General features: G+C 40.4%; 1 protein-coding gene and 1 pseudogene across 3 annotated transcripts in view; both read right to left on the bottom strand.

Moving 5' to 3' along the window:
• The window catches only part of deptor (DEP domain containing MTOR-interacting protein), a 41,701-nt gene extending 20,834 nt beyond the window's left edge, over window positions 1-20,867 (bottom strand). Inside the window, exons 1-5 of one of the 2 annotated variants that reach the window (XM_084053727.1) lie at window positions 20,519-20,867; window positions 19,472-19,564; window positions 14,527-14,705; window positions 13,646-13,769; window positions 4,793-4,971 (exon numbers count right to left, since the gene is read on the bottom strand). In XM_084053727.1, the coding sequence (XP_083909853.1) occupies window positions 4,793-4,971; window positions 13,646-13,769; window positions 14,527-14,705; window positions 19,472-19,564; window positions 20,519-20,532 (589 nt within the window). In that variant the 5' untranslated portion in view covers window positions 20,533-20,867. Of the gene's footprint in view, window positions 1-4,792; window positions 4,972-13,645; window positions 13,770-14,526; window positions 14,706-19,471; window positions 19,565-19,803; window positions 19,828-20,518 lie in introns of those variants that run through there. The other variant, XM_084053728.1, reaches the window with a different exon arrangement.
• Window positions 20,868-23,436: 2,569 nt separating this feature from the next.
• Window positions 23,437-24,554, bottom strand: LOC311041814 (leukocyte elastase inhibitor-like; annotated as a pseudogene). The gene has a single exon. The product of its transcript is annotated as a leukocyte elastase inhibitor-like (transcript).
• Between the last annotated feature and the right edge of the window lie 144 nt (window positions 24,555-24,698).

Genomic DNA, 24,698 nt, shown 5'->3' with positions numbered 1-24,698 from the left:
AAGGAACTAAGGACGGCTTCCACCCTGGGATTGGATCGAAAAGTGAAATAATGTGCTCAGGTGCTGGGTGACAAGTGTCTGTTAGCTAAACAAGCTGCTGGTGACATGGTAGCTATGGAGGCAGTGCATCATCGTGCATGCCTGACTAGGCTCTATAGAAAAGCAGAAACCGCCGTTGTGACACGACAGAAAATAAGGCAACACAGGTCATCAGAGCACATGTCCTCAATGAATTGTTTGAGTCAATCAATTATTATTAAATGTAACACCACGCGCCTTCGAGAGGATATTGACATCAGATCTGTGCGACTAGATCGTGGCTGATGATGACCTGAAAGCTGTTGTTGGCATGAAAAGCAACACATTTACTGATGTCTCCATCATCTTCAAAGCAGCTAAAATCCTCCGGGAAGAATATCTTCCGATGAAACAATAATTTACAGGTTCCTTCACAGCCTCCTGATTCAATCCCTCCCCTGCTGCAATTTTCCTAAAGATGCTTCTGGATGGATAAGGTATTGACCAGCCAGCCCCTGAACCAGAGAAGTGCCAGGTTGCTACATCAATTGGGCAGCAAATCATTTACAACTCTGTGAAATGCAGATCCAAGAAATGTCCGTAGTGTTAGTTGTCACATAAGAGAAAGGGAACCACAGCTTCACTGTATCTGGCAATGAATCTGCACCTGCATACTGGCAGTAAACACCAGGTGGATACCATGCATAAGCGAGGTATGGTGTATCATGTGATCGCTTGAAAACATTGAGTACAGTGATCAATCAGTGGGAGCAGATTGGTGTGGTGGTCCCACCTCAGGCAGTAAGGGTGTCTTCACTAATGGTGGTTTTGACAACATTGACCTCAACCCATCGTCAACAACAGCAAAATCAGCCCTCCACGGGACATGCATAAGCATTCAGCAGCACTTCCCGTCAGATGACCAACAAACAGCCAATCTCACTAACATCCTAGTTCCAGCTAAGATGGAGAAGAAGCATGCACAATCCTTTCCAGCTTTCTACACAACAATGGATCTGGATGTTTCACTCCAAACTGATGTTCCTGCCCTTAATACAAACAGTCATCCTCAGCCAGCCTCTTGTCCTCTCAGCAACATACTTGAAGAAGGCTCCCAGTGGTTGGAGAGAGTCACCGACACCTTGTGGGGAAAGACAACCTTGAGGATGAAGAATGGATCTCATGGGGTGCATATTATGCAAGCATTGCAGAGCCTTGTTCAGCCCCCCCATCCAGATCATACATACTGCCACTGTTCACAGAGTCTCCTACCAGTCCCACTATGGCTTGGCTTGGCATGCAATGAATGTCCTCCTTCAAGCAATCAACTACCTAAATCCAGGTCAGACACCAGTCATGTTAGCTGATCAACCCCTATTCACACTTGCCAAAAAAGATGCTCTGGAGTGTGTCTGGAGACTGGCTGGATGAATGGCAGCTCTCACCAATAGTGGTAATTCAACTAGTGGCAAAGCTCAGTCTTTCATTGGTGTTGACCACATCTGCAGAACCTGGTACATGCATCAGGTGTCTGTAGCTGCTCTGTACTTGTGATGAAGGCTTATGAGCGATATTTGGAAAAGGCTGTAAATGATGAGTCGAGCCCCCTCTTCCTTTTGCACTTTGATGAATGGCTTCAATTTCAATTATTTCAAGGGACTTGCCAGAACTGGTTATTTGCAAGTGCAAGACTCAAATTACCACAACAACCCCATTGTCATGGTAGTAAGAAAATTATTGGGGATTTGTTTTGCCTTGAAACCTAATTAATTGGATTCCTTGACCCTAAAAATGTTTACCATTATAGCTTTAACAGAAGTAAATATGGGTTCTGCTGTATCACTTCAAATGGTGATGGCCATTTTTAAAAACGCATATATTTCAGAAATGAAGAGTGATCTTATTTGTCTCTTTGGATCATTTCTTTCTTAGTGCTCTAAGGTACTTCTATACCAAAGGGAAAAGTAAATCAAAGTTTTAGAGGAGGGGTAAGTGGGGGGGTAAGTTACCCTGTTAAAACGTATTCTTCAAATGAAATTTACACATTTCACCCCCCGCTGTCATGGCAATTAGTAAAGCATTGGGTATTTTACATTGAAACCTATTTAATTGAATTCCTCAACCCCAAAAATGTACAATTTAACACCAATATTATTACTATAGCTCTAACAGAAGCAAAGATATGGGGTCTGGTATAATAGTGGTTAATTGTCGTCAGCCTTTTTTTTTTAAACGCCTATATAAAGAAAATGAAGGGTGATCAAACTTGCCTCTTTGGATATTTTTTTTCCTATGGCCCTAAGGTACTTCCATGACAAAGGGAAAAGTAAATACAAGTTTTAGAGGGGGAGGGGTTAAGTTACCCTGTTAAAACGTATTTTTTTAATGACGTTTGCATATTTTACCCACCGCTGTCATGGCAATTAATGAAGTATTCGTTTTTTTGCATTGAAACCTATTTAATTGAATTCCTTGACCCCAAAAATGTACACTTTGACACCAATATTATTATTATAGCTCTAACAGAAGCAAAGATATGGGGTCTGGTGTAATAGTGGTTAATTGTCGGCGGCCATTTTTAAAAACGCCTATAAAAAAAAAAAGAAGGGTGATCTAACTCGTCTCTTTGGATAATTATTTTCCTATGGCCCTAAGGTACTTCCATACCAAAGGGGACCTTTGCATCATGACTTGAAGTCAAATGTTGCTTACCACCTCCACTATTTGACCATATTCACACAGCAGCCATTTTGCTCTTACATCATACTCGGGGGCGGGGATTGGAAACTCCTGAGTATGATGTAAGAGCAAAATGGACCACCGTGTGAATATCATGGTCAGCTGGATCAGCTGGGAACACATCCATCACTCCTGTGACTCTCACGTTTTCCATACACCTCTCAGTTTACAACTCTCTCTCTTTTGCCATTTGATCACCTTTAAGGCCTTTGCAGACAGGGTGCGATTAGTCAATCAGTTTTTACCGCATGTGAAAAGACGCACAAATCGAACTGGGTTCGATTGGGAAAAAAACGCATCGCCGCATCGCATCGCCACACGGTAAATTCGGCATGAGGTCATTGAGAACCATGTGTTCATTTAAAAGATCAAACCCTGTGTGAAGTGAGTGGTGCCTTGATGAGCCCCGTATTGACCCCCGTATTGATGTTGTCATCAATGTTTGTGGACAGACAGACATACATACATACATACATACATAGTCATGTATAGGACGACAAAAACGACAAAAATGATATTGTCCGTTTTTTCCGTGTGAAAAATCGCACCCTGTCTGCAAAGGCCTTAAGACTTCTCTGTGTCGTGATTTTCTAACAGTCTGGCATGGATCCACTTCATTCCAAAAATATAGACGCTTGCTCAAATTAAAAAGCCCATTTTCAATTACACCTATTATAATCTCCAAAAACCCAGACAAAATCTAGTCTCATATCACAATATTGATGTAATGGATATAATATTGATATATTTATTGCCCATTCAGTTAGTCACTGAAGTCAGTCCGACCAGGCAGGATGGAAGAGACAGATATGAAGGGGGAGGAAGACTAAACAGATGGTGTTAGTGTTAGATGAAGCAGAATCTCTCTCTCTCTCTCTCTCTCTCTCTCTCTCTCTCTCTCTCTCTCTCTCTCTCTCTCTCTCTCTCTCTCTCTCTCTCTCTCTCTCTCTCTCTCTCTCTCTCTCTCTCTCTCTCTCTCTCTCTCTCTCTCTCTCTCTCTCTCTCTCTCTCTCTCTCTCTCTCTCTCTCTCTCTCTCTCTCTCTCTCTCTCTCTCTCTCTCTCTCTCTCTCTCTCTCTCTCTCTCTCTCTCTCTCTCTCTCTCTCTCTCTCTCTCTCTCTCTCTCTCATCTCTAACTCACGCAGTTACCATTCTGCTGAAGGCAATATATATAAAAGTTGCAGATGTATTTAAAATAAGATAGTACTTTGATTCTATATTTTGTCTTTGACTTAGATAGTAGTTCTATATTTGATAGAAATATCAACTGAGGATTCTGGTCCTGGGCAGATCAAATCAGAGAGATTCAAGCTCATTAACCACTATTTTTGGTCACTTTTTTTTTTTACTTTTCCAAAATCTTCACGACTTTAGCATAGACCTCTGCCAGGGTCTGATGCGGGACCTGTGTTTGTTAGTGACATTAAGCCATTGACCATTCCCTGCCAACGACGTCTTTGTAAATCGTCGTTTCTAGGTTTTTTGTGTGTTTCCACTAGATGGCGCTCTTCGCTAACACATGAGTGACCACAAGCGAACGTGAGGTTGCGATGAAATTTTTATTTCTTCGCGGAAGCACAGTGAAACCCCCGGTGATTAGCAACCATCAGGGGATCGATAAATATTCAGTGACTACGAAAATCGTTGGCAGTGGATGATTTTTTTCTGGCATTGAATGAGTTAAGACCCCCATCTCAAAAAAGTCTGTTCCAGGGACCCCCAGAAGCAAAGATTTGAGTTAAAATCTTCGCTTTTAAAAATATGTATATTCAAAGATTTGCACAACTTTTCACGATTTTTCAAAAATAGCAGATCTACAAGCTCATAGCCCGGCACAAAATGACGCACTATGAGCTTGTAGATCTGCTATTTTTGAATAGCCAAAGTATAAAATAATGCTTTTTAGCTCAAATCTAAAATGACACAGATGCCTTTTTTGTTTTAATGGGTTAACTGAAATCACACTATAAAAACTTTCCACTACAAAAGAAATACATAGATTCCTAGTGTCCATATTTCTAAGCCGCGCCCCTCACCATGCTGGATGATCCCGTGTTCCAGTAGCCTTCGCCCCAGTTGCTCCGCCTCATCCCGGGTGGCCATCTCGCCCTCCTGAAGGAGCCAATCGATGAACTCCGAAGCAACCACTGTCCGCTCAAAGGGGGTGCCCTCCTCCTCCCTGGTCTGCGATAGGGTGTTCTCTGTGTTCATCAACCTATGAGGAGAAAGCAGACGGATGCATTCTCACATTAGATTAAAGCAGTGGTTCTCAAATGAACCCCCAAATGAATATGTATTTGGCCGCGGGCCCCCATCTGAAAATAGTGTGTGCCAAGACACCTCATACAAGATTTGTGTTTCAAAAATATTCAAACATTTTCACATTTCAACACGTTGCGTTGTGACACGCTGTGAGCTTATATATCGTCTATTTTCAAATATCTGATGTATATAGGTTTAGATTGGTTAAACAATTTTTTATGCTATATTAAGTAATTTTGTTGGGGACCCCCTGGAACCCCCTCAAGGACCGCTAGAGAACCACTGGGTTAAAGCACTTAATAATCAATGTTGAGTGTGAACAACTGTATTAAAGTCATCCAAGAGTATATTTTGCAACATCATTTTGACATTTCCTACAGTTGCTTGGTGTTCCACTGACAGTGAAATACCAATGACTTTGTGGACTGGGGGTTTTGCCGGAGCTTTTTAAATGAGCCGTGTCACAGTGCCGGATAAACGTTAAGCTACAAAATGACAGACACGTTTGACTGAATGTGACTGTGTAATGAAGTTAATGAAACATTCACTTGTACTAAGCTTTTTCATGTTAATACAAGCACATGAAGAGTCACAGGCTCACTGCACGCAGCACGTGTGTCTGTCCAGTCTGCCAAACAGGGACCATATGAGGTGAGGTCACAAAAACACAACTGGCATTAGATATCACAAAAGCACACACACACACACACACACACACACACACACACACACACACACACACACACACACACACACACACACACACACACACACACACACACACACACACACACACACACACACACACACACACACACACACACACACACACACAAGAATGATTCTCATCAATAAGTCAGTCTTTAAATAACCAGACACTAGCGTGTACATGTCCAAAACATAAAACAATGAGCCCTACTGGTGCAAGTTCAAGCTTGTACTGTTAGGGATATAACACTTAAGAGTTTCGAAAGGCTGTGTCCTCCTGGCACATGTAATCTACCCTCATGACTGGTTTCCATCAGCAAAGCCATTGGCTCTTGATCATTTATTCATCTTTCAGGTCTGTCAGGTCGGTACACATAATGCTGTTAATGAAGAAGAGACAATGTCCCAATGTAGTTTTGTTTTCTTTCTTTTTTCAGTTTCTTGACAGAGCTAAATTGAGATTTTTCAAGTATTGTGTGTATATTTTGCATCATAGTTTAGTTTGATTGGTTTGATTTCACATTTGGGTGCAAGGTTTAGAAAGTTAGCAGTTCCAAAAATATATATCTTGTTCAATCTTTACACTTTCAGAGTATAATTAACACACTGACTTTTTCTGTGTATCAAAACGAGCTCCATCTCAGTTGACATTAAACCTGGTCTGTTTCTGGTCTATCTCAGTCTTATCAGCGAATAAACTCAGTGGACCGTCCTTGCCCTTCAGGGCTGTAGACATTTACCCATCACATGGCTTTGGTATCAGTGTTTGGCAATGGAAAGTCTCTAACAGGTTACTCAATTGACTAAGACAGTAAATATGGCTCCCCAGTTTAAGTAAAGGTCAATAGATAATGGGTTTAGAACAAATCAAGGTAGTCTTGTGTAGTTCTGTAAATATGGCCTTCTGCTATCCCATTTCATCTTGATTGATGATGATGGCTTTGTGATTCAAATCCTTGCTTCACATACATCATGAGCCTTCTTTTATGGTTGGACGAATGTTTCAAACCTCAAACAGGCGCAGCTTACAGCACTACATGTAGACACTTAAGTCATACAGTACATGGTATTAATAACTATAATACATTCAGTTGTATTGAGAACTATAATATAAGTGCATTAAAAACTGTAAAACAGCTGTATTAGCAAGTAGCATCTATATGTACATGCAGTAGTTGTACTATTCTATTCTATTAATAACTAGAATACATAGGCTCGTTGTAAGAACTAAATATTATACATAGTTGTATTAACTATAATACTTAGTATTTAGAATAAGAACTATAACACATTGTTGTATTAAAAACTAAAACATACTGTTGGATTAAGAATTTGCAGTTGTGCCTCCTCTGATTGCCTCATTGGCTGTGGGTGCCTAGTTTTGATCTCTGAGCTAAAGTCTTGCATTTGTATCATTTGGAGTGCTGCTATTTCCACTCATCTGGATGTATTAAGAACTATACATAGTTGTATTAAGAACTAATGCATAGTTGCATTAATAACTATAATACTTCTGAATACATTTTATAGATTATTTTGCAAGCCAACTTCTATTGTCAAGAGCATTTTATGCTACAATTCGTCAAGAGCTGGGGGAAAGAATTATACCCAGCTTTTAATAATTAAAAGAATCCTGTGATCAAGTGTACACACAGCACACACCCAGGAGTGGTTAAGTCATTCAGCCATGTAAAGTAAATACATTTCAGCAAATATGGTTGATATATAAGATAATGTCTTACATTCACAGTAAACCTGGTAACTTAACCAGCAAATGTCCTCTCTTTAATCTCAAATAGATTATTCATGTTATCTAATCTTAATTTAAAGCAATGGTATAATATTTTTTTTAGGTAAGGGATTAATTCCGTACCTACAGGGCCAGTCATAAAAAAAAAAATCATCAACCATCATGATCCTAGCCTGGGAACCAGACAAATCTGCCGGTGCAAAGAAAATTTGCCCTCGGCAGATGCAGTGATATTGCCTGGCCCCACAAGGCTATCATGATCCAAGGGATGTAGTATTTTTTTTACAACCTATGGGCCTATGGGTTTCTTGGTCTACTGGGAGTTGTGCATGCAAAGTTTCACGCCAATTTGTCTAGCTCTGCCAGAAATTAGCTGTTCACAGACGCACAGACAGACAAACAAACAAACAGAGGCGAAAACAATTTCCTGCCTTTGGCTGTCCGGAGAAAAAAAATAATTCTAAAATAAAATGGACTTGCTGTAAATCGTTAGGGATGACAGGCATATACAAAATGGCATATGAATCATGTAGGATTATGTGTCAGTGGATGTGGATGCAAGGCAAACAGACAAGGCCTACATTAACTACCAATGACGTAACCTGCCTGAATGTGAATCTACGGCTCGACTAAAGGAGAATTCCCTCCCCCTTGGTCAAGGGAGAAATTAGGCTTATGGGCACCAGGCAGAGATACTCTACTATACTACTCCACATTGGTCTTAAGTCAATACAGTTGACAATACATAAATCATTAAATAAATAAGTGAATTAAATAATTAACCAGGATGACTTTTTGAGAAGCTTAAAATAGTTCATAGTTTTGCTTATAAATGAGGAATATTTTCAAATTGTTCAGATTTTCAACACAAATCTTAATATTGGTGTCCATCCTTAAACCTTTTACTTGTTCTGACCTTATGTACAGTGTAATATGTCATATTTTTATACTGAACCTAATTGAGAGAGTTTAAGAGAGGAAACTGTATTCAGAGCAAATTGCACTTTGATGTGAACAAAATAACATCCAAGAATAGCCAACACAGGATGATAATCATTATCTAAAACTTGGCTTAGAATCAAGCAATTTAATATAGTTCAGTCCTTCGCTGTGTAAAATGCAGGCCAAACGTATCCATATAAACACAGACACTATCCAGTGCCACAGGACTAAGAAGGGTTGAAGACAAAGATCAAACTAGCCTTTGGAAGCTATTTTTCCTGAGCAGAGAAAAGACACAACCCATACCTCACCCAAAGTATCCAAAAAATGCTTCCCAAGCCATGTGGCCTATAAGCCAGGAGACTATCCTGTTTCCGTAGTGTGAGACAGCTTGATGTACAAGTACACCCCCATGGACATGACACTAGTATGTCATTGGGACTTACCCCAGTCCAGCCCTCGATGCTGAGTGCCAAGCAGGGAGGGTACCATTTTATAGTCTTTGATACGAGTATTGAACCCCGACCTCTAAGTACCAGGGCAGACACTCTAACCACAAGGCCACTGAGCTGGTACCATTCAAAGCATAGCATGTGCAAAGTATAAGGAAGGTTGAAACCCACCTCACTCATAGCTAACCAATTTAATCTATTCAACTCGTTGGGTTCTGGTCACACCCACAGTTAAGAAGTTATCTACTGTATGCACATTACAAAAACTACAACAGGATGAATGCCACTGAGATAACCTACTGTAGTTGGTAAGTGAGAAATGTAGAATATGGTCAAAAAGAACGTTTGAAGCATTTCAGTGAGCAGTGTTACTTATCTACACTTTCTAGTCTTACATACACAGCACTTTCCATGAGTCTCCAGCTGCCACATTGTTGCTGTCAGGCAGAAACCTCGTATCTCCATATTTGTTTATATCCCTACTTCCCTATGAAAAAACATATATTAATGCCCTTTCATAAATTAATACCCTACTTCATCATACAAGAGTGTTACGATGCGACACGTTGTAGATCTGTATGTTCACAATATTATTATTGTTATTTTTTAATAATGATAAAAATTGAACGGTTTTGGACATACAAGGTTTCCACCCGACAGCAACGACATATGGAAACATTACAAGCTAATCACAAGCAGGGAGGGAAGCTAAGCATTAAGCAGGCATTAACTGTAGTGCAGCTGTGTCTAATGCTACAGATACATTCCTTGGTGATGGCCCACTCCCGGCAAAAATAAATAAATAATAAAACATAAAACCTTCCATACATTTGAATTAGCAAGAGGTGCAATGGTCTCAAATCTTATCACCATATTAAAGAATATAGCTGCTATTATACATAAGTGCCAGAGCAAATCTCGAATACTAACACTAATGAAGGTTCATTAACTTGTTTTCAAAACATGAGTTAATATTGCAGCAGGAACATCACTATGAAACATGTTTTCATTAACTTTTATAGTGCTGCGTTAAGTTAAATACCTTAACCACTTGAACCCTAGAGTGCCCATTCTGGGGCAAACATTCGGCCAAAATAGCAGATCTACAACCTCACAGTATGTCTCGACACTTTAAGGGCTTGTAGATCAGCTATTTTCGGTGAATATATTTGGTGTAGAATGAGAAAGAAAGTGAAGGCCTATAGACCACTGGGGGACCCCGGTCAACTAAGTATTAAGGTTTAAGTGGTTAATTAAGGTTCTCTGAACAAAACAGCCATCTTTGCTCCCCACGCTGTCTAAATGGGAGCTAGAGGGAGCAACTAAATGCTACTCTTTCCTTTTTCAATTTGAGGCTTTTGGTGCAATTACGTTTATTGAGGCTGAGGGAAAGCTAGCTAAGCGCCATTCTGAAAAACGAAGGACAGCAGTCTGATTCTGTTATTTTCAAGAGAGGCCTGAAAACACACACAGGGTTGGTTAGCAACAAAGTGAGTCACACAAACATAAGTACACAAAGGTTGTAAAAACATTGTCCTCTTTGACCAACCTCTGCTGCTAAGAAATGGCTGTAAAAACAAAAATATTAATTCTCTGTGGGTTTTGTTTATCAGAGTGTGTTTGTGTATGTGTATGTGTATGTGTGTGTGTGTGTGTGTGTGTGTGTGTGTGTGTGTGTGTGTGTGTGTGTGTGTGTGTGTGTGTGTGTGTGTGTGTGTGCAATATGATTACATTGAGCTGGCACCCTCATAAGAAAAGATAAATTGTATGGGTTGTGTGTGTATGTGCGTGTGTCCTTGGATGTCATACTTATTCAGGGCACAGGAAGTGTCTTTACTGTACAGGAAAAGTCTCTGGTGACGGATGGTTGATGTGTAATGTGGAGGCTGTGCTTTGAGGGACAGCCAAGTACGGATATGACGTAAAAAAACAAAACATTGGAGTCCAGACTAAGGTCTAGAAAGACAAATTCTTGGTATTTCTCAAAGAGGTTACAAAGAAAGACAAAACACCAATGGACTGTCTGTGACTGATCATTGAAGATGAACAATGTTCATACAGTAGCCCACATGTAAAACATTTGTACAATTTGTACAATTCATTTCATTCATTTGTACAATTCACCTCACTTCTGAATTTTTTCTTTTTCTAAATAAAACTTTCGATTCATCGGAGGTAACAAGAGGCACAATAGTCTCAAATCTCAAATGTAAAGGTCTCAAATTAAAAATATTCATACACTCTGAGTTACAAATGGATCATTTTTTTCTGTGTATTGTTGCACACTGTACAGTATCTACTAGTGTAACTAGTTTTACCTGTTTATTTGCAATCACACAGTTTTCTTTTGTTCACTTTCTTATTTTAGGGCCAGGAAGCAACCACAACTCATGGCTTCATTTCAGAAGCACCATGCCAATCGTACATGTCTACTGGCAGTTGAGATTACATCCAAATCAATTCAATAAATGCAAGTGTTGACATATACATGTATATTGCAGGAGTATTACAAAGCAACTCTGTAAGATCCAGTACAATTATTAGATACGGTTTGCAAGCAACACCCAGAGCTAGCTCTAAAGTGTGCGTGTGTGTGTGTGTGTGTGTGTGTGTGTGCGTGCGCGTGTGCGTGTGCGTGTGCGTGTGTGTGTGTGTGTGTGTGTGTGTGTGTGTGTGTGCCCTGGTTTGCATTAGGGCGATAACTTAAACTCACAGCTCTGGGTGCTGAGATGACAGATGTCTCCACCTGGACCATGTCTTCCTCTTTCGCAACACTAACCGCCACAGTGTGTGTGTGTGTGTGTGTGTGTGTGTGTGTGTGTGTGTGTGTGTGTGTGTTTATAAGAGTGCTAAGAAGAGAGTATGTCACACAGAAAGAGTGAGCTTGTGTGATAGGTAGAACAGCTACAGTATACTGTAGAGGCTTCTAGTTTGAGGATGGATGTTTATCGGCAGAGCAATGAATGGGTTTGAAAAATAACAGTGGAACCGTTACACCTGGTGATAAAGGATTACAAATATTTCATATATTTAAAAAATATTATATTTTTGGTTAGTGCACCATATCCAGTCCACAACCTTGAACCTTAATCAATCAAACTTGCACATTGCCAGAGGAATATTGCTGACACACCCACGTTTAGGGCTCTTAATACTTGAGAATCTCTGCACTGATGAGAGAACCCATTAGCATCTGACTGGAACTCAGAGAAAACACTGCAATGGATAGTTACCGGCAGAGTGTGTCATTTCACTGACGTCAAACTACTGTAGAGGCCAATATGTTTAAATGTGTTTGAATGCTTTTGGCTACAGAGGCAGAGAAAAGTGCACCACTGTAATTTGTGTGCATGTGCTTCCTAGATTTCCGAGAGTGCAAGGGAACAATATACCGTAACCTAAGGAACTACAAACTCCCAAGTCATAATGCTACAAAGAAGAGTTTCAGGACACTGAGCACAAGAGAGATGAGTAACGAAGGGACACAAGATAAGAGTTGGAAAGGAGAACACTAAAATGTACTAAACAGATTACTTTTCTCTTTCTGTATAAACAATTAGGCTAATTCCTGCTGTGAAAAAACACCATGATGTGAACAAATCAGATGACAAAAAACAGAAAACAAAAACAGATTAGTGCTGTTCTCTACCCCCTGCTACAGCCTGCCATTGAACAAATGAGTCACCAATCACTGACTGAGAGCTCCGTCCTTGTTTTCATGTCCTTTTCTGAATCAGTCAATATAAGAATAATTATAACATTGTAATAGTTAACATGCAATGTCCTGGACGGTCAGAGGACTATGGTCTATATACCATAATCTAATCAAATTGCATATTTTACCACTTTCAAACTGGTGTCCCGGTGTTGGGCATGTCATTAAATAAAATTACAATTCAAAGAAAGGAAATACTGTAGATCTACAAGGTCACAACGTGCCACGATGCGATGTGTTGTGAGCTTGTAGATGCGCTATTTTTTGCTACGAAGTACAGGCCTATGTAAGGCTTAAGTGGTTAATAAAGACATTTGTATAAAAACTGCCGAACAAGGTTGTTCACCAATAACATACAGTGTAAGACTAAACAGTCCTCTTCTGTCATGGAACAGAAGTTTCATGACAGAAGAGGACTGACGTTTTCCCAGAGGCAGTACTGTAAAACAGCAATAATCCACACCACTGAAATTAAAGTAGACCTGTGCAAATAGGCTGAGATGGATCAACAAATCACTGTGTGACAAGAACACCGATAGCAGTTGTATCCATTTGGCCTCTGTATTTACTGACTTGTGATGCCAGTGCTTTAGCATATTGTGTGCTCAGTGAATAATAGGAGCTAGCTTTGCTTAATCTCAAAGGTACAGTGCAATGAATACATACATATTAACCCTGTTTTTCAGAAATCTCTTAGGATTTAGAACAGTGGTTTAGAACAGTGGTTCTCAAATAAAAAAATAGCAGATATACAAGCTTGTACATCTGCTATTTTTGTGCATTTTTTACACAAATATTCTCTTTTGGGGGACCCTGGCACTAAACGTTTTTAGATGGAGGTCCGTGGCCAAATACATATCATTTTGTGTGTCCCTGGCACGAAAACGTTTGGGAACTACTTATTTAGAAGGCATTTGTAGAATCGGTCTTAATGGGTTAAACACAAAATAGAAATGGCTTGCAGCTTTGTCACAGTGGGTCAGTGTGTGTGTGTGTGTGTGTGTGTGTGTGTGTGTGTGTGTGTGTGTGTGTGTGTGTGTGTGTGTGTGTGCACCCATACTTCTCATAGATCCTCTGCCCCCTCATGAAGACCTTGGATTCGGCGTCCAATGGGAACGTCCCGTCGTCCTTGCGGAAGCGATAGAACAGCTTCATGTCTCTGAACTCCCGGTGCTCATCGCACACTAAAGAACACAGGAAAACAAAGACGAATGAAGAAGAGGATCACCAGACAGACAGTTTCTCACACACACACACACACACACACACACACACACACACACACACACACACACACACACACACACACACACACACACACACACACACACACACACACACACACACACACACACACACACACACACACACACGATCTGGAACCGTACTGTACAAAGAGTGAAGAGGAACAAGTTGTTACTAACAGCTTGACCACAATAGAGCCTCTGTCTAACAGTGAGGATTTTACTCTGAATATAGAGACAGACAACAGACAAACACAGACAAATAAAATAACAAAAGACATGAAAACACATGTTTAATAGTATTGTCAATCGTGTAATTAGAATTAATGCACAAGGAGTTGGGTAGTGCCTGGAGCTGTTAGAGCCAGCCAACCAGCACTTGTTCTCTCTGACCACAATCATTATTTGAAAGTTAGATGTGACAGAGAGAGAGACGGAGACGGAGACAGAGAGACAGTCAGACGAGAGACAGTCAGACGGAGACGGAGACAGAGACAGAGACAGAGGAGAGAGAGAGAGAGAGAGAGAGAGAGAGACGGAGATGGAGACGGAGAGAGAGAGAGACGAAGACAGAGAGAGATACGAAGACAGAGAGAGAGAGAGAGAGAGAGACAGAGAGAGAGAGAGAGAGAGTGAGATAGACACAGACTTGATGGTTCAGTAAAAGAGGGTGATACATACAAGAACACAGCCTCACCGTGGTGAATGATGCTTTGGTCTAGAAGTCTCTGCATGATCTTAATGGCTGTGTCTCGGTCCGTGGCCTCCTTGTGCTCAATCAGCCAATCAATGAGCTCTTTGGCCACAAAGCAGTTTGGGTACGTTCTCAGATGGTGGCGCCGATCTTTGATAACCTTTCCCTCATGGAGACGCAGCCTGGGTAGCACAAAAAAGGCACAATTAATTAGAAAACGGGTTCAAACTATTTGATTTATATGTGGTTGAATGAACAACTGTGCCATAATATTTTATGCTGGTATAAATACAGTGGTCACCCTATAGAGACTGCAAAGATATTTCAAAATGTTTTTGTATAATTCCATTGCTTGCTTATTGTTTGTCAATTCAGTGATTTTCAATGATGAAATAGACATATTGCTTTCGATCTGGTACATTGTGGGCTGAATGTTGTGCAATAGGTCATTTTTAGCCAACCTTTAACAGCTGGTCCGAAACCTTAACAAATATAAGTGAATAATGCTTATTCTTGACTGCAACTGAGCAAACAGCTATACATCTTTCCTTGAAAAGCTTTGCAAAACAAATCAGACACCTCAATGTTTTTTATTGAACACTTAATTATTGATCAACAACTGTGCTATAATGTCTACTGCATATGACTATGATATGTCATGTCATGCTTCTACGGATATCCTAAATGCTGAGATGATCTCTTCTATCAAACCCACACCAAGTTTTCCTGTAGGTGGTTATCTGCAGCAAACCTTAACTCATTGAGTGCCAATGCCGTCTTTTGATGGCTGTTTTCAGTGTGCCATGAGTGCCAATGACGTCTTTTGACGTCTCCTATAAAATAAATATTTAAAAAATAATAATAATAATTCATTTTTATTTTTTTGTTTTTTTTTATTTAATTTTTTTCTCAAAGGAACTAGGAGAAAACGCTATTCAAAAAGTAGCAACCGTCAGGGGATCAATCACACTGAAGACAAACACTCTGTGACCACTTGAAAAGGTAAGATAATAGCAAAATCCTGGCACAGGGATCAACAAGCTTGAAATAAGTCTGGCACTGAATGAGTTCACAAGACATGAAAACCCATGTTTAATATTATTGTCAATCTCAATCATGTAATTATACCTATAGTATACTGTACATATACTATATGTGTATAAAGTAGCTACAGTAGCTAGCATCACAATTGTTTATAATGACAAAACATGCTCAGAACAAACACACAGCTACCCAGACCCCACACACCACCCTGTCTAGACCCCATACACACCACCCTGCCCAGAGTAGACCCCACACACCACCCTGTCTAGACCCCATACACCACCCTGCCCAGGGTAGACCCCACACACCACCCTGTCTAGATCCCATACACCACCCTGCCCAGAGTAGACCCCACACACCACCCTGTCTAGACCCCATACACCACCCTGCCCAGAGTAGACCCCACACATCACCCTGTCTAGACCCCATAAACCACTGTGCCCAGAGTAGACCCCACAACCCATCCTGCCAAGATCCAAGACTGACCACATGGTACTACCGAAATAGACTTCCCTTACAGCAAGCAAAGCGGTTATTTGTTCTTTCATTTTGCCTCAGAGTGTTCTGCTAAAAGAAGTGAAACTCTATTTTCATGTGCTATGTCATGTTTCAGTCTGGCAATCTATATGAACTCTAAGTCACTATGACTTGGTCTATTAGTTTTTCTTGCCATGTTGTTTTGCACTGCAACAGATTTTTCTATTGGTCAGCATTCAGCACCTAATGGACCATGTCACACATTTTTATACGGACCTGGCCTATAAGAGAACCACTGAATGGGCACTGTTATCATTAACATCTGGTCTCTGTCACATGTCTCATGTCATGAGCTCATTTTAAAATGATCAAATAAGGTGTTGATTGCATGTGCCCATTGCATCAACATCCAATATGATTTCAATTAAAATCTCACTGTTTTTTTTACATTACGAAACCTGACACAACATTTATTTTTAAAACTTCATCTTTTTGATCAATAATTTGAATTAGGCACGGATTCGGATCAGGAGCTTCATATGTTTACAGGAAGGGACATTATTATTTTAAAAAATCAAATAAAGAAATACATGCTGTGTTACGTAATGTTATACATTGGCATAATCTGCTTGTTTGCCATAATCTGCTTTGTTTGCTTTGTTTGATGACCAGGATGGTTTACCAGGCTAATGTAAGGTAACTACAGAACCCAAACCAAAGTGTAATTTTGCTTTAAAGCAATGTTAACGTCACGGTAAGTCAATGAAACACAATGCAGCAACAGTCAATGATTAAGCTGCTCTATGTGTGCATGTGTTTGTGTAATGACTTATGCACATAGTGACAGTTACCCAGTATATTACTACATAATGGCACTTGAGAGATGGAGATAAAATGGTGAACAGAGAGAGATTTATTCACATGCTGCAGCTTTTATTCAAATCACCAGTTAGTTACCCCTCCAGAAAGGCAGGCAGGCTTGTCAGATCTTACAGTCTAAGGAGCAGAGTACGCTAGGTCACTCACCCTAGCCAAACCCTCGTTCATGATACCAGTCACACTCTGCCAGCTGGCATCATAAATATGTAGCCATGCCAGACAGTGTGTGTGTGTGTGTGTGTGTGTGTGTGTGTGTGTGTGTGTGTGTGTGTGTGTGTGTGTGTGTGTGTGTGTGTGTGTGTGTGTGTGTGTGTGTGTGTGTGTGTGTGTGTGTGTGTTTTCTCATGCGTGATTTCTCACATACAGGTCTATCACACAAATATTAAGTTGTTAACTTGCCTACAGTATCTATTTTTCCTTCAATTTTTCCTTCAATCTCAAGTATCTACCCACAAAGGCTCTTATCAATTACTTTCATATTCCTGTGCCACTAACACTATAAGGGTTAGGCCAGGGGAAGTCCTGCTTTGATTCCCTGGACTGGCAGGAAGAATTTGGGTGGGGAGTGAATGAGCAACAATCACCCCTCCCTCAATATGCACCGTTTAAGTGACCTTGAGCAGGGCACATACTTAACCCCCAACTACTCTAGTGGGCATTGGGCAACCATTAGGAAACTCCCAGGTGTAAATATGTGCAACATGCATGAGTGTAAAGCAGGGTACAGATGAAAACGAACTTGCACTCCTGGTGATAACTGGACATTCAGTTGACTTGTAATGACTTGTAAGCGAGCACCAGCTCAGAGAATAGTAACACCAAGGCAGTGTCACACAGACGTTTTGAAGCTTATTATTATTATTATTATTATTATCATTGTGAGACATGACTGTTACAGAAGTAGGCAAGATAAGACAGATAGGCCTAGAAAACGTGATGATGTCAGATGCAGTACAAACTGTATGCTTAGGCAAAAAAAACACAAACACATGAATCTATTGTACATGATTACATAGCTTAAGAAAGTAACCTATAGTTATAAGATTATATAGATAGACTCTGGTGTGGGCCAAGCCATGGGAATATGACTGTATGCTGTAGTTACATGGGTAGATGGAGCAGAGCACACTTCTGCTGGATGTGTTGATATTGTCTTTGTAGCCATCATACTATGCATTATGAGCGGTATGGGTACCCCCAGGGGGTCGCCAGCTAAATAATTGATATTTAGGAACCAAATCAGCCTTTATGGGTCTATAACCTGAGTATATACATGGATAATATGGAACCTTACAGGTTTTTTATAAACCTGTAAGGTTCCATTTTATATTGTAGAATGGGGTCTATGGGGTGCCATAGATTAAAAAAGTGTCAGTGGTCTAAATGCATATCAATAGGGGTCTTTGAAATTAAAACGGTTGAGAATCACTCATCTCTTATCCTTATATGGAATCAACTATTGCATGAAGGGGTCAGTCTCATCTCAACAATACAATGCCAAGGCAACATTATGCAACCGCTGGCAGCTGGCTCATAGAGCTGGCTGGCTTCAGATTGAGCAGTTCTGCAGGAAGTGTGTGTGAGCAGCAATGGTGCGAATGGGGAGGAGGGTTGTACATGCATGGCTTTGTTTGACTGTATGCTGCAGTGGGGCTGGAACTACTCGATGCACTGCATGCATGCATGCATGCAGTTCATGCATGCAGTGCAGCGTGTTCAATTCCAAGTCATTGCATGCTATTTTGACATTCGATTCCAGGTCAAGTGCACGTTTCTCATGTATAATTCAAGTACATAATGCCGTGTCATGTCCAGATTGTTTATGCTTCTCGATCTGGGACGACAGGCAAAACCAAACAAGGACACTCACACTAAGTAGCCTACTGTATAGCAAAATGCGTCACCCACAGCTGAATTTACTAGAAACAGCTATACTCGTATTTTTTTCCAAACCAAATTCGGTTGACACACCCAGGGTTCATCGCCATGCCGTATTGTGGTGGACAATACCATTTTGCCATGGACATACAAATATTACCAGAAACAGAGCCCTAAATGTATACTACTAGTGCTGTGGTCCTCAAAGTGGGTTGAGGGACCTTTGGGGTCGCTTGAAGGTGAACCATTATAGGTCTGTAACTCTGAGAGTGTACACATGGATCCATTTGTACACTCTCAGAGTTATGGTGGGGGTCCTTGAAAATACGGTGGACTCCTAATTGTAAATCACTAAAATCAGTGTCAAGTCATACATATCCTGAAGAAAACCTGTAGGCTGACATTGGATCTTAGGAGGATCAAAATAAGAACATTATAATGTTATGTAAAAACAAAATCTAAAATTTGCCACAGAAGGACAAGTCTTGCCACGGACATGTCGATGAGACCCCTGCACAGCACACACCTAGTTGCTCTAACAGTAGCTGACAGACATCCCGACAATAACTAGCTTGCACACCGAACACGAGGCGAGCATGTGAAAAATAAAAGCATTTGACAAATGGAGAGCATGCATGCAGGCTGGATAAAGGTGCTGATCGCAGCCTACCTCAGCTGTTCTCCCGTAATGAGAACCTCGGCCATGCGCTCCAACTCAGCAGCCTTCTTCTGCATCGTATTACCGATGATTCCGTCCATCTCTCTTCATTCATCATGGGCAAAACAGAGACGAAATCAACCATTTAGACATGGGTCATTTAACAAACTACTATGCACAAAACACTGCAGAGAAGTAGCCTTGGATCTAGCTCTGGTTCAGAGCGTTAGTGAGTTCCCTCTAACGCTCTGGAAGACCCCTCGCTCTGGCCATGTACAAGGAATTCCACTGCGCCGCCAGCGCTCAACTATAGTGAAAATAAACTAAACCATTTCGCTACTCACCGAAGCAAAGGCTGTTTTGGGTTGTTGAATGTCTATTCTCCAACTGCGCACGCCTAAACGCACCCCACCTACTCTGTAAAATACACTTTTTGGGCAGAAAATAAAATATGTCAGCGAGACGGACATTATTTGTATTTACTCCACAGTGCCCTCTACATTTTGGTTAATGGTAAGTCCCCAAATCCTCCAGATCTGTAGAGGGCACTGTGGAGTAAATACAAATAATGTCCGTCTCGCTGACATATTTTATTTTCTGCCCAAAAAGTGTATTTTACAGAGTAGGTGGGGTGCGTTTAGGCGTGCGCAGTTGGAGAATAGACATTCAACAACCCAAAACAGCCTTTGCTTCGGTGTATAGCGAAATGGTTTAGTTTATTTTCACTATAGTTGAGCGCTGGCGGCGAGGTGGAATTCCTTGTACATGGCCAGAGCGAGGGGTCTTCCAGAGCGTTAGAGGGAACTCACTAACGCTCTGAACCAGAGCTACCTTGGATCAAGACTATCGTAGACGTATTTTATCGATTTTGACATTTGGATCAAATATTTTGATCATGTCTATGATCATACGAAAGTAAAAGTCAGCCTCGATAAAATTCATATATGAAGTCTTGATCCAAGGATACTGCAGAGAAGTAAACACAGTGCTTTAATGTTTTATGAATCCTGCACAGATCAGACTGTTGCAAACGCAGAGACACACTGTATTATAGCTTACCCTGCAAGCACCATATGGAAAAGACAATAATTATTTGTTTGGATTATTCCATTCCAGCAGCAAATGAATGGAACAATGCACTGCACTGACAAATGACAGCCAAGATTTGCCAGCAGCTCCACCAGCAGCTAAAGAATCCGTTCAATTCCTCTTGAATCCCAGACAAAATATGTCCACCAGCAGCACCATGCAGTTGTTCGCCCTAATCATACATCCTCTCTGTATTTCAGAATTCCACTTTTTAGACAGCAGATCGATGACTGATGGTTTAAGAATTTTAGAGATACTGGCTGCTCTAAGTCGAGTTTCGTACAAGCGTTTGTTTTTCACATCACACGGGCTGAATAGCTACACGTTTCATCCACGGTGCAGCCAGCCAGCAAGTACACAACTAGTGTTGCCATTTTTGTGAGAGAAATAAGCAGCTAGGAAGAATAAAAGAAGACTCACCCCAAGACGAACTCACCCCAACTGAAAAAGGAAAACTCACCCCGGGGGTAGGAACACTCACCCCGGGGGGTGGGTAAACTCACCCCAGGACCTGAGAAAACTCACCCCGGAACACTCACCCCGGGGGTAGGAAAACTCACCCCAGAAAAACTCAATGGTGTAAAGTACAGTGACTTTTTGTTTTGTGGGTGGGTTTAACTATTCCCCTCTACACCAAGTCTGTATGTTTAAAAAAGGCACATCTACCGGCTTGTGAGCTTTCCTTTTTCACAGAATGCTTTCATAATGAGACACGTTTAATCCATACTGGATTAAATTCTGTCTTTGAAGGTATAGAATTACCAAATTATGTCGTTCAATGATATTTTTGTGTTTAAAATATTGTCATCATTGTCCATGTAGACAGGAGGCAAGATTATATTGATTTCAGCAGAAAAGCCCAAAACTTGTAGAAACACTGCTCTAAATATCAGGTTTACACATAAGCTACAAGTTGCTGTTCACCATAACACAACACAAGAGGTCAAATGTAGGAATAGATCAGTTTATTTGACAAAAGAGGCAGTGTAAAACAACAGGTCAGAACACAGTTACTACAACATAACTGCATTGCACAACACAACTGCACTCATTTATACCAGCAAAGTAGTAGGTAACTAAATATCCTAGGTAAAAATAGGAAAACAAGCCCAAAAGAAGCAACTTTAGGCCACATGAGAATTTGAATCTACAAGCTCACAACGCGTGGTGATGCCACCGTTGCCACGCATTGTCAACTTGTAGAGCTGCTATTTTCAAAGAAATCTTGACGAAAATGTGAAAAAATAGGAATATTTTTTAAACAACAACACAATAACAACACAAATGTTTTGTGGGGGTCCCTGGCATAAAATATTTTCAGATGGTTGTCTGCAGACAAATACATAATTCATTTGGGGGTCTTTGACATGAAAATGTTTGAGAACCACTGATTTCAACAACCACCAACAAAAAAATAGCCCAAAATAAGCACTTTAGAAACAAGCCCAAAAAACGCAACCCGCAACTACCGATAATTACAAGCAAGAAAAACAAGCCCAAAATCGCTTATAATAAGCAGACATGGCAACGCTGTACACAACCACACAGCCATGACGTCGCTGGGGGCGTTGACTCAGGGGCGAGGCTGAAATATTATTGGATGAGTTTGATTATTCATGAAGTGTTTGTACAGAAAGGCTATGGCCATGTTTGCACATACATTATTGTGGAATGTGGTAGGTCAACAACACTAGAAAAAACATTGCAACTTATTTGCTGCGTAATGCTTTTTTAAAAGTGATCTAACATGTATTTATTTTTTGTTTGTTTTGTTTGTCATGATTATAATTCAGAAGATGGTATGGCTAATTAACATATGATGACTTGAGTTTGATGTAGCCTTGAGGTGAAGCTGAAATATTTTTTATTTACTGTGATGACAATGTTTATTATTATTGTTAATATTATTACTCGGTAGTAGTAGTAGTAATAATTTAGTAATAGTGGAAGGAGGGGGACTTCATTTTATATATATATATATATATATATATATATATATATATATATATATATATATATATATAAATTATATATATATATATATATATATAAATTATATATATATATATATATATATATATATATATATATATATATATATAAAAATTATATATATATATATATATATATATATATATATATATATATATATATATATATATATATATATATATATATATATATATACATACATATATATATATATATATATACATATATATATATATATATATATATATACATATATATATATATATATATATATATATATATATATATATACATATATATATATATATATATACATATATATGTATATATATATGTATATATATATATATATATATATTTATATATTTTGTAGGCCGACGTGACGTCGGCCTACAAAATTACGTCACGGAAGGTCCAATCTGCTCAGTTCAAAGCTTGTTGGGTGCGTGACACTTTTTGGACTTTTCAGGTTTTCTGGCCTAAAATTTGGGTAATTGTTCGGGCCGGCGCAGTTAGGACCCAGTTAGGGCCGCGCCTTAATTTTCAGGCCAGTTGAGAACTCTAGTTACAACCCATTGGCTGTGACTGGCGCGAAGGACGCATCCTCCTATTATTAAATTTGGCTTTCTGGATCGGACTGAATATTTTCTGGTTATCCAGGTCTCTCTTGAGAATGACTCCTCAGGTCTCAGTGAGATTACCTGTATTAAATAAAGTATACCCCAAATGTGGGTCCCACATTGAGGGGCCTCTAAACAATGCAGAGCAAAGAGCAAATTCACTTACACCATAGGGGGCGTGACAATGCTACAAATCTCAGTGTTTGTAGCAGGAACATTTTGAGTGAGCATGCAAAACAGTAAACTATCTGTGGTCCAGGTACCCAGGACCCCAACTCAAGGAGGGGAGCAGTATCGGCCAACAAAGAGGATGCTCATGGTGGGGTTGTGTCGAATGAAGAAGAGGAAGGGATGGTCAGCGATGAAGTAATCAGGGGCAGAAAAATACTGAATAACGGCAGCAGTGGTGGCAGCTGCCTCGGTGCCCTCCTCATTCACTTCCACAAAGGCCTTGTGCACTACATGGGAAAGCACCAGGTTGTTGGCTGAAGACATGCCAGAGAAGTCACTCAGTTTGAAGTCAAAAGCGTCCACCATGCCCATCTTGATCAAGGTGTCGTTCATGTCATATGTTGCCTCCATCTTGAAACGAGGCAGGCCAAGCAACACCTTCATCTGACCCATCATGCTTGGATTGGTCCAGTCCATAAACATTTCATAGGTTAGCTCCTTTTCTAGCTTCTCCAGGCCTGTCGTATCGTCCTCCATATTAACGGGCAGAAAAACAAGCATGCTAAGGTCTTTCCCCATGTAGGGCAGCTCCAGGACATCACAGTTGACCTCAGGAATGAAGGCATGAGGGAACGTAGCCTTCTGGTACATCATCTTCACCGGCTTGCTTTCAGTCTTGCTGAGTCTGAACTGTACATCCCTGGTTCTGTCCTCATGGAACAACTTGTCCCACTTGGCTTTAAAGTAGATGGCATTGACCAACACCAGTCTGGTATCTTCATCCACCACACCCGGGGCAAGCAAGTCCTTGATTTTATCTTGTGTCTGTTTCTCCACCCAGCTGTTCATGTTCAGCCTGGCTCCTTCTGCGTTGCCAGCTGTGCATCATAGTGTTTTCTGGTGGCACTTAAGAACTCCTCAACAAACTGGTAAGACTGCTCTCCATACAGGCGGTTGGCCAGGCTGAGGGCGTAGGACTTCCCCGACATGTTCAGGTCACTCATAAGCTTAGAAAACTCCATGTGGACGTCATCCTTAAAGTGCAAGACCTCTGACATTTGTGTGGCTGTTTTGCCACGGGCCCCCAGCAGCACCATGGCCAGAGCAGAGGAGATGCTGAGAGGAGAGTAGAACACATTGCCAGTGTTGTTATCTTTTGACAGCTGTTTGAACAGAGACAGGGAAAAAGTGTTGATGGCCGCTGCCAGGGGGGTTGGTGGCATTGTGATCAGTGTCTTAACCAAATAATGTCCAAATGTTATAACTCGCACAAAGTCAAACTATTAAAACATAAAAAATGTTTAACTTAATCTTTTTAAAAAACACTTAAAACCAGTTGACTGTAACCTGGTTGACTATAACCTGCT

The sequence above is a fragment of the Gymnoscopelus microlampas genome (assembly GCF_963454915.1).
Source record: "Gymnoscopelus microlampas genome assembly, chromosome: 3".
Classification (NCBI taxonomy): domain Eukaryota; kingdom Metazoa; phylum Chordata; class Actinopteri; order Myctophiformes; family Myctophidae; genus Gymnoscopelus; species Gymnoscopelus microlampas.
This window is presented reverse-complemented; position numbering and strand designations above follow the sequence as displayed.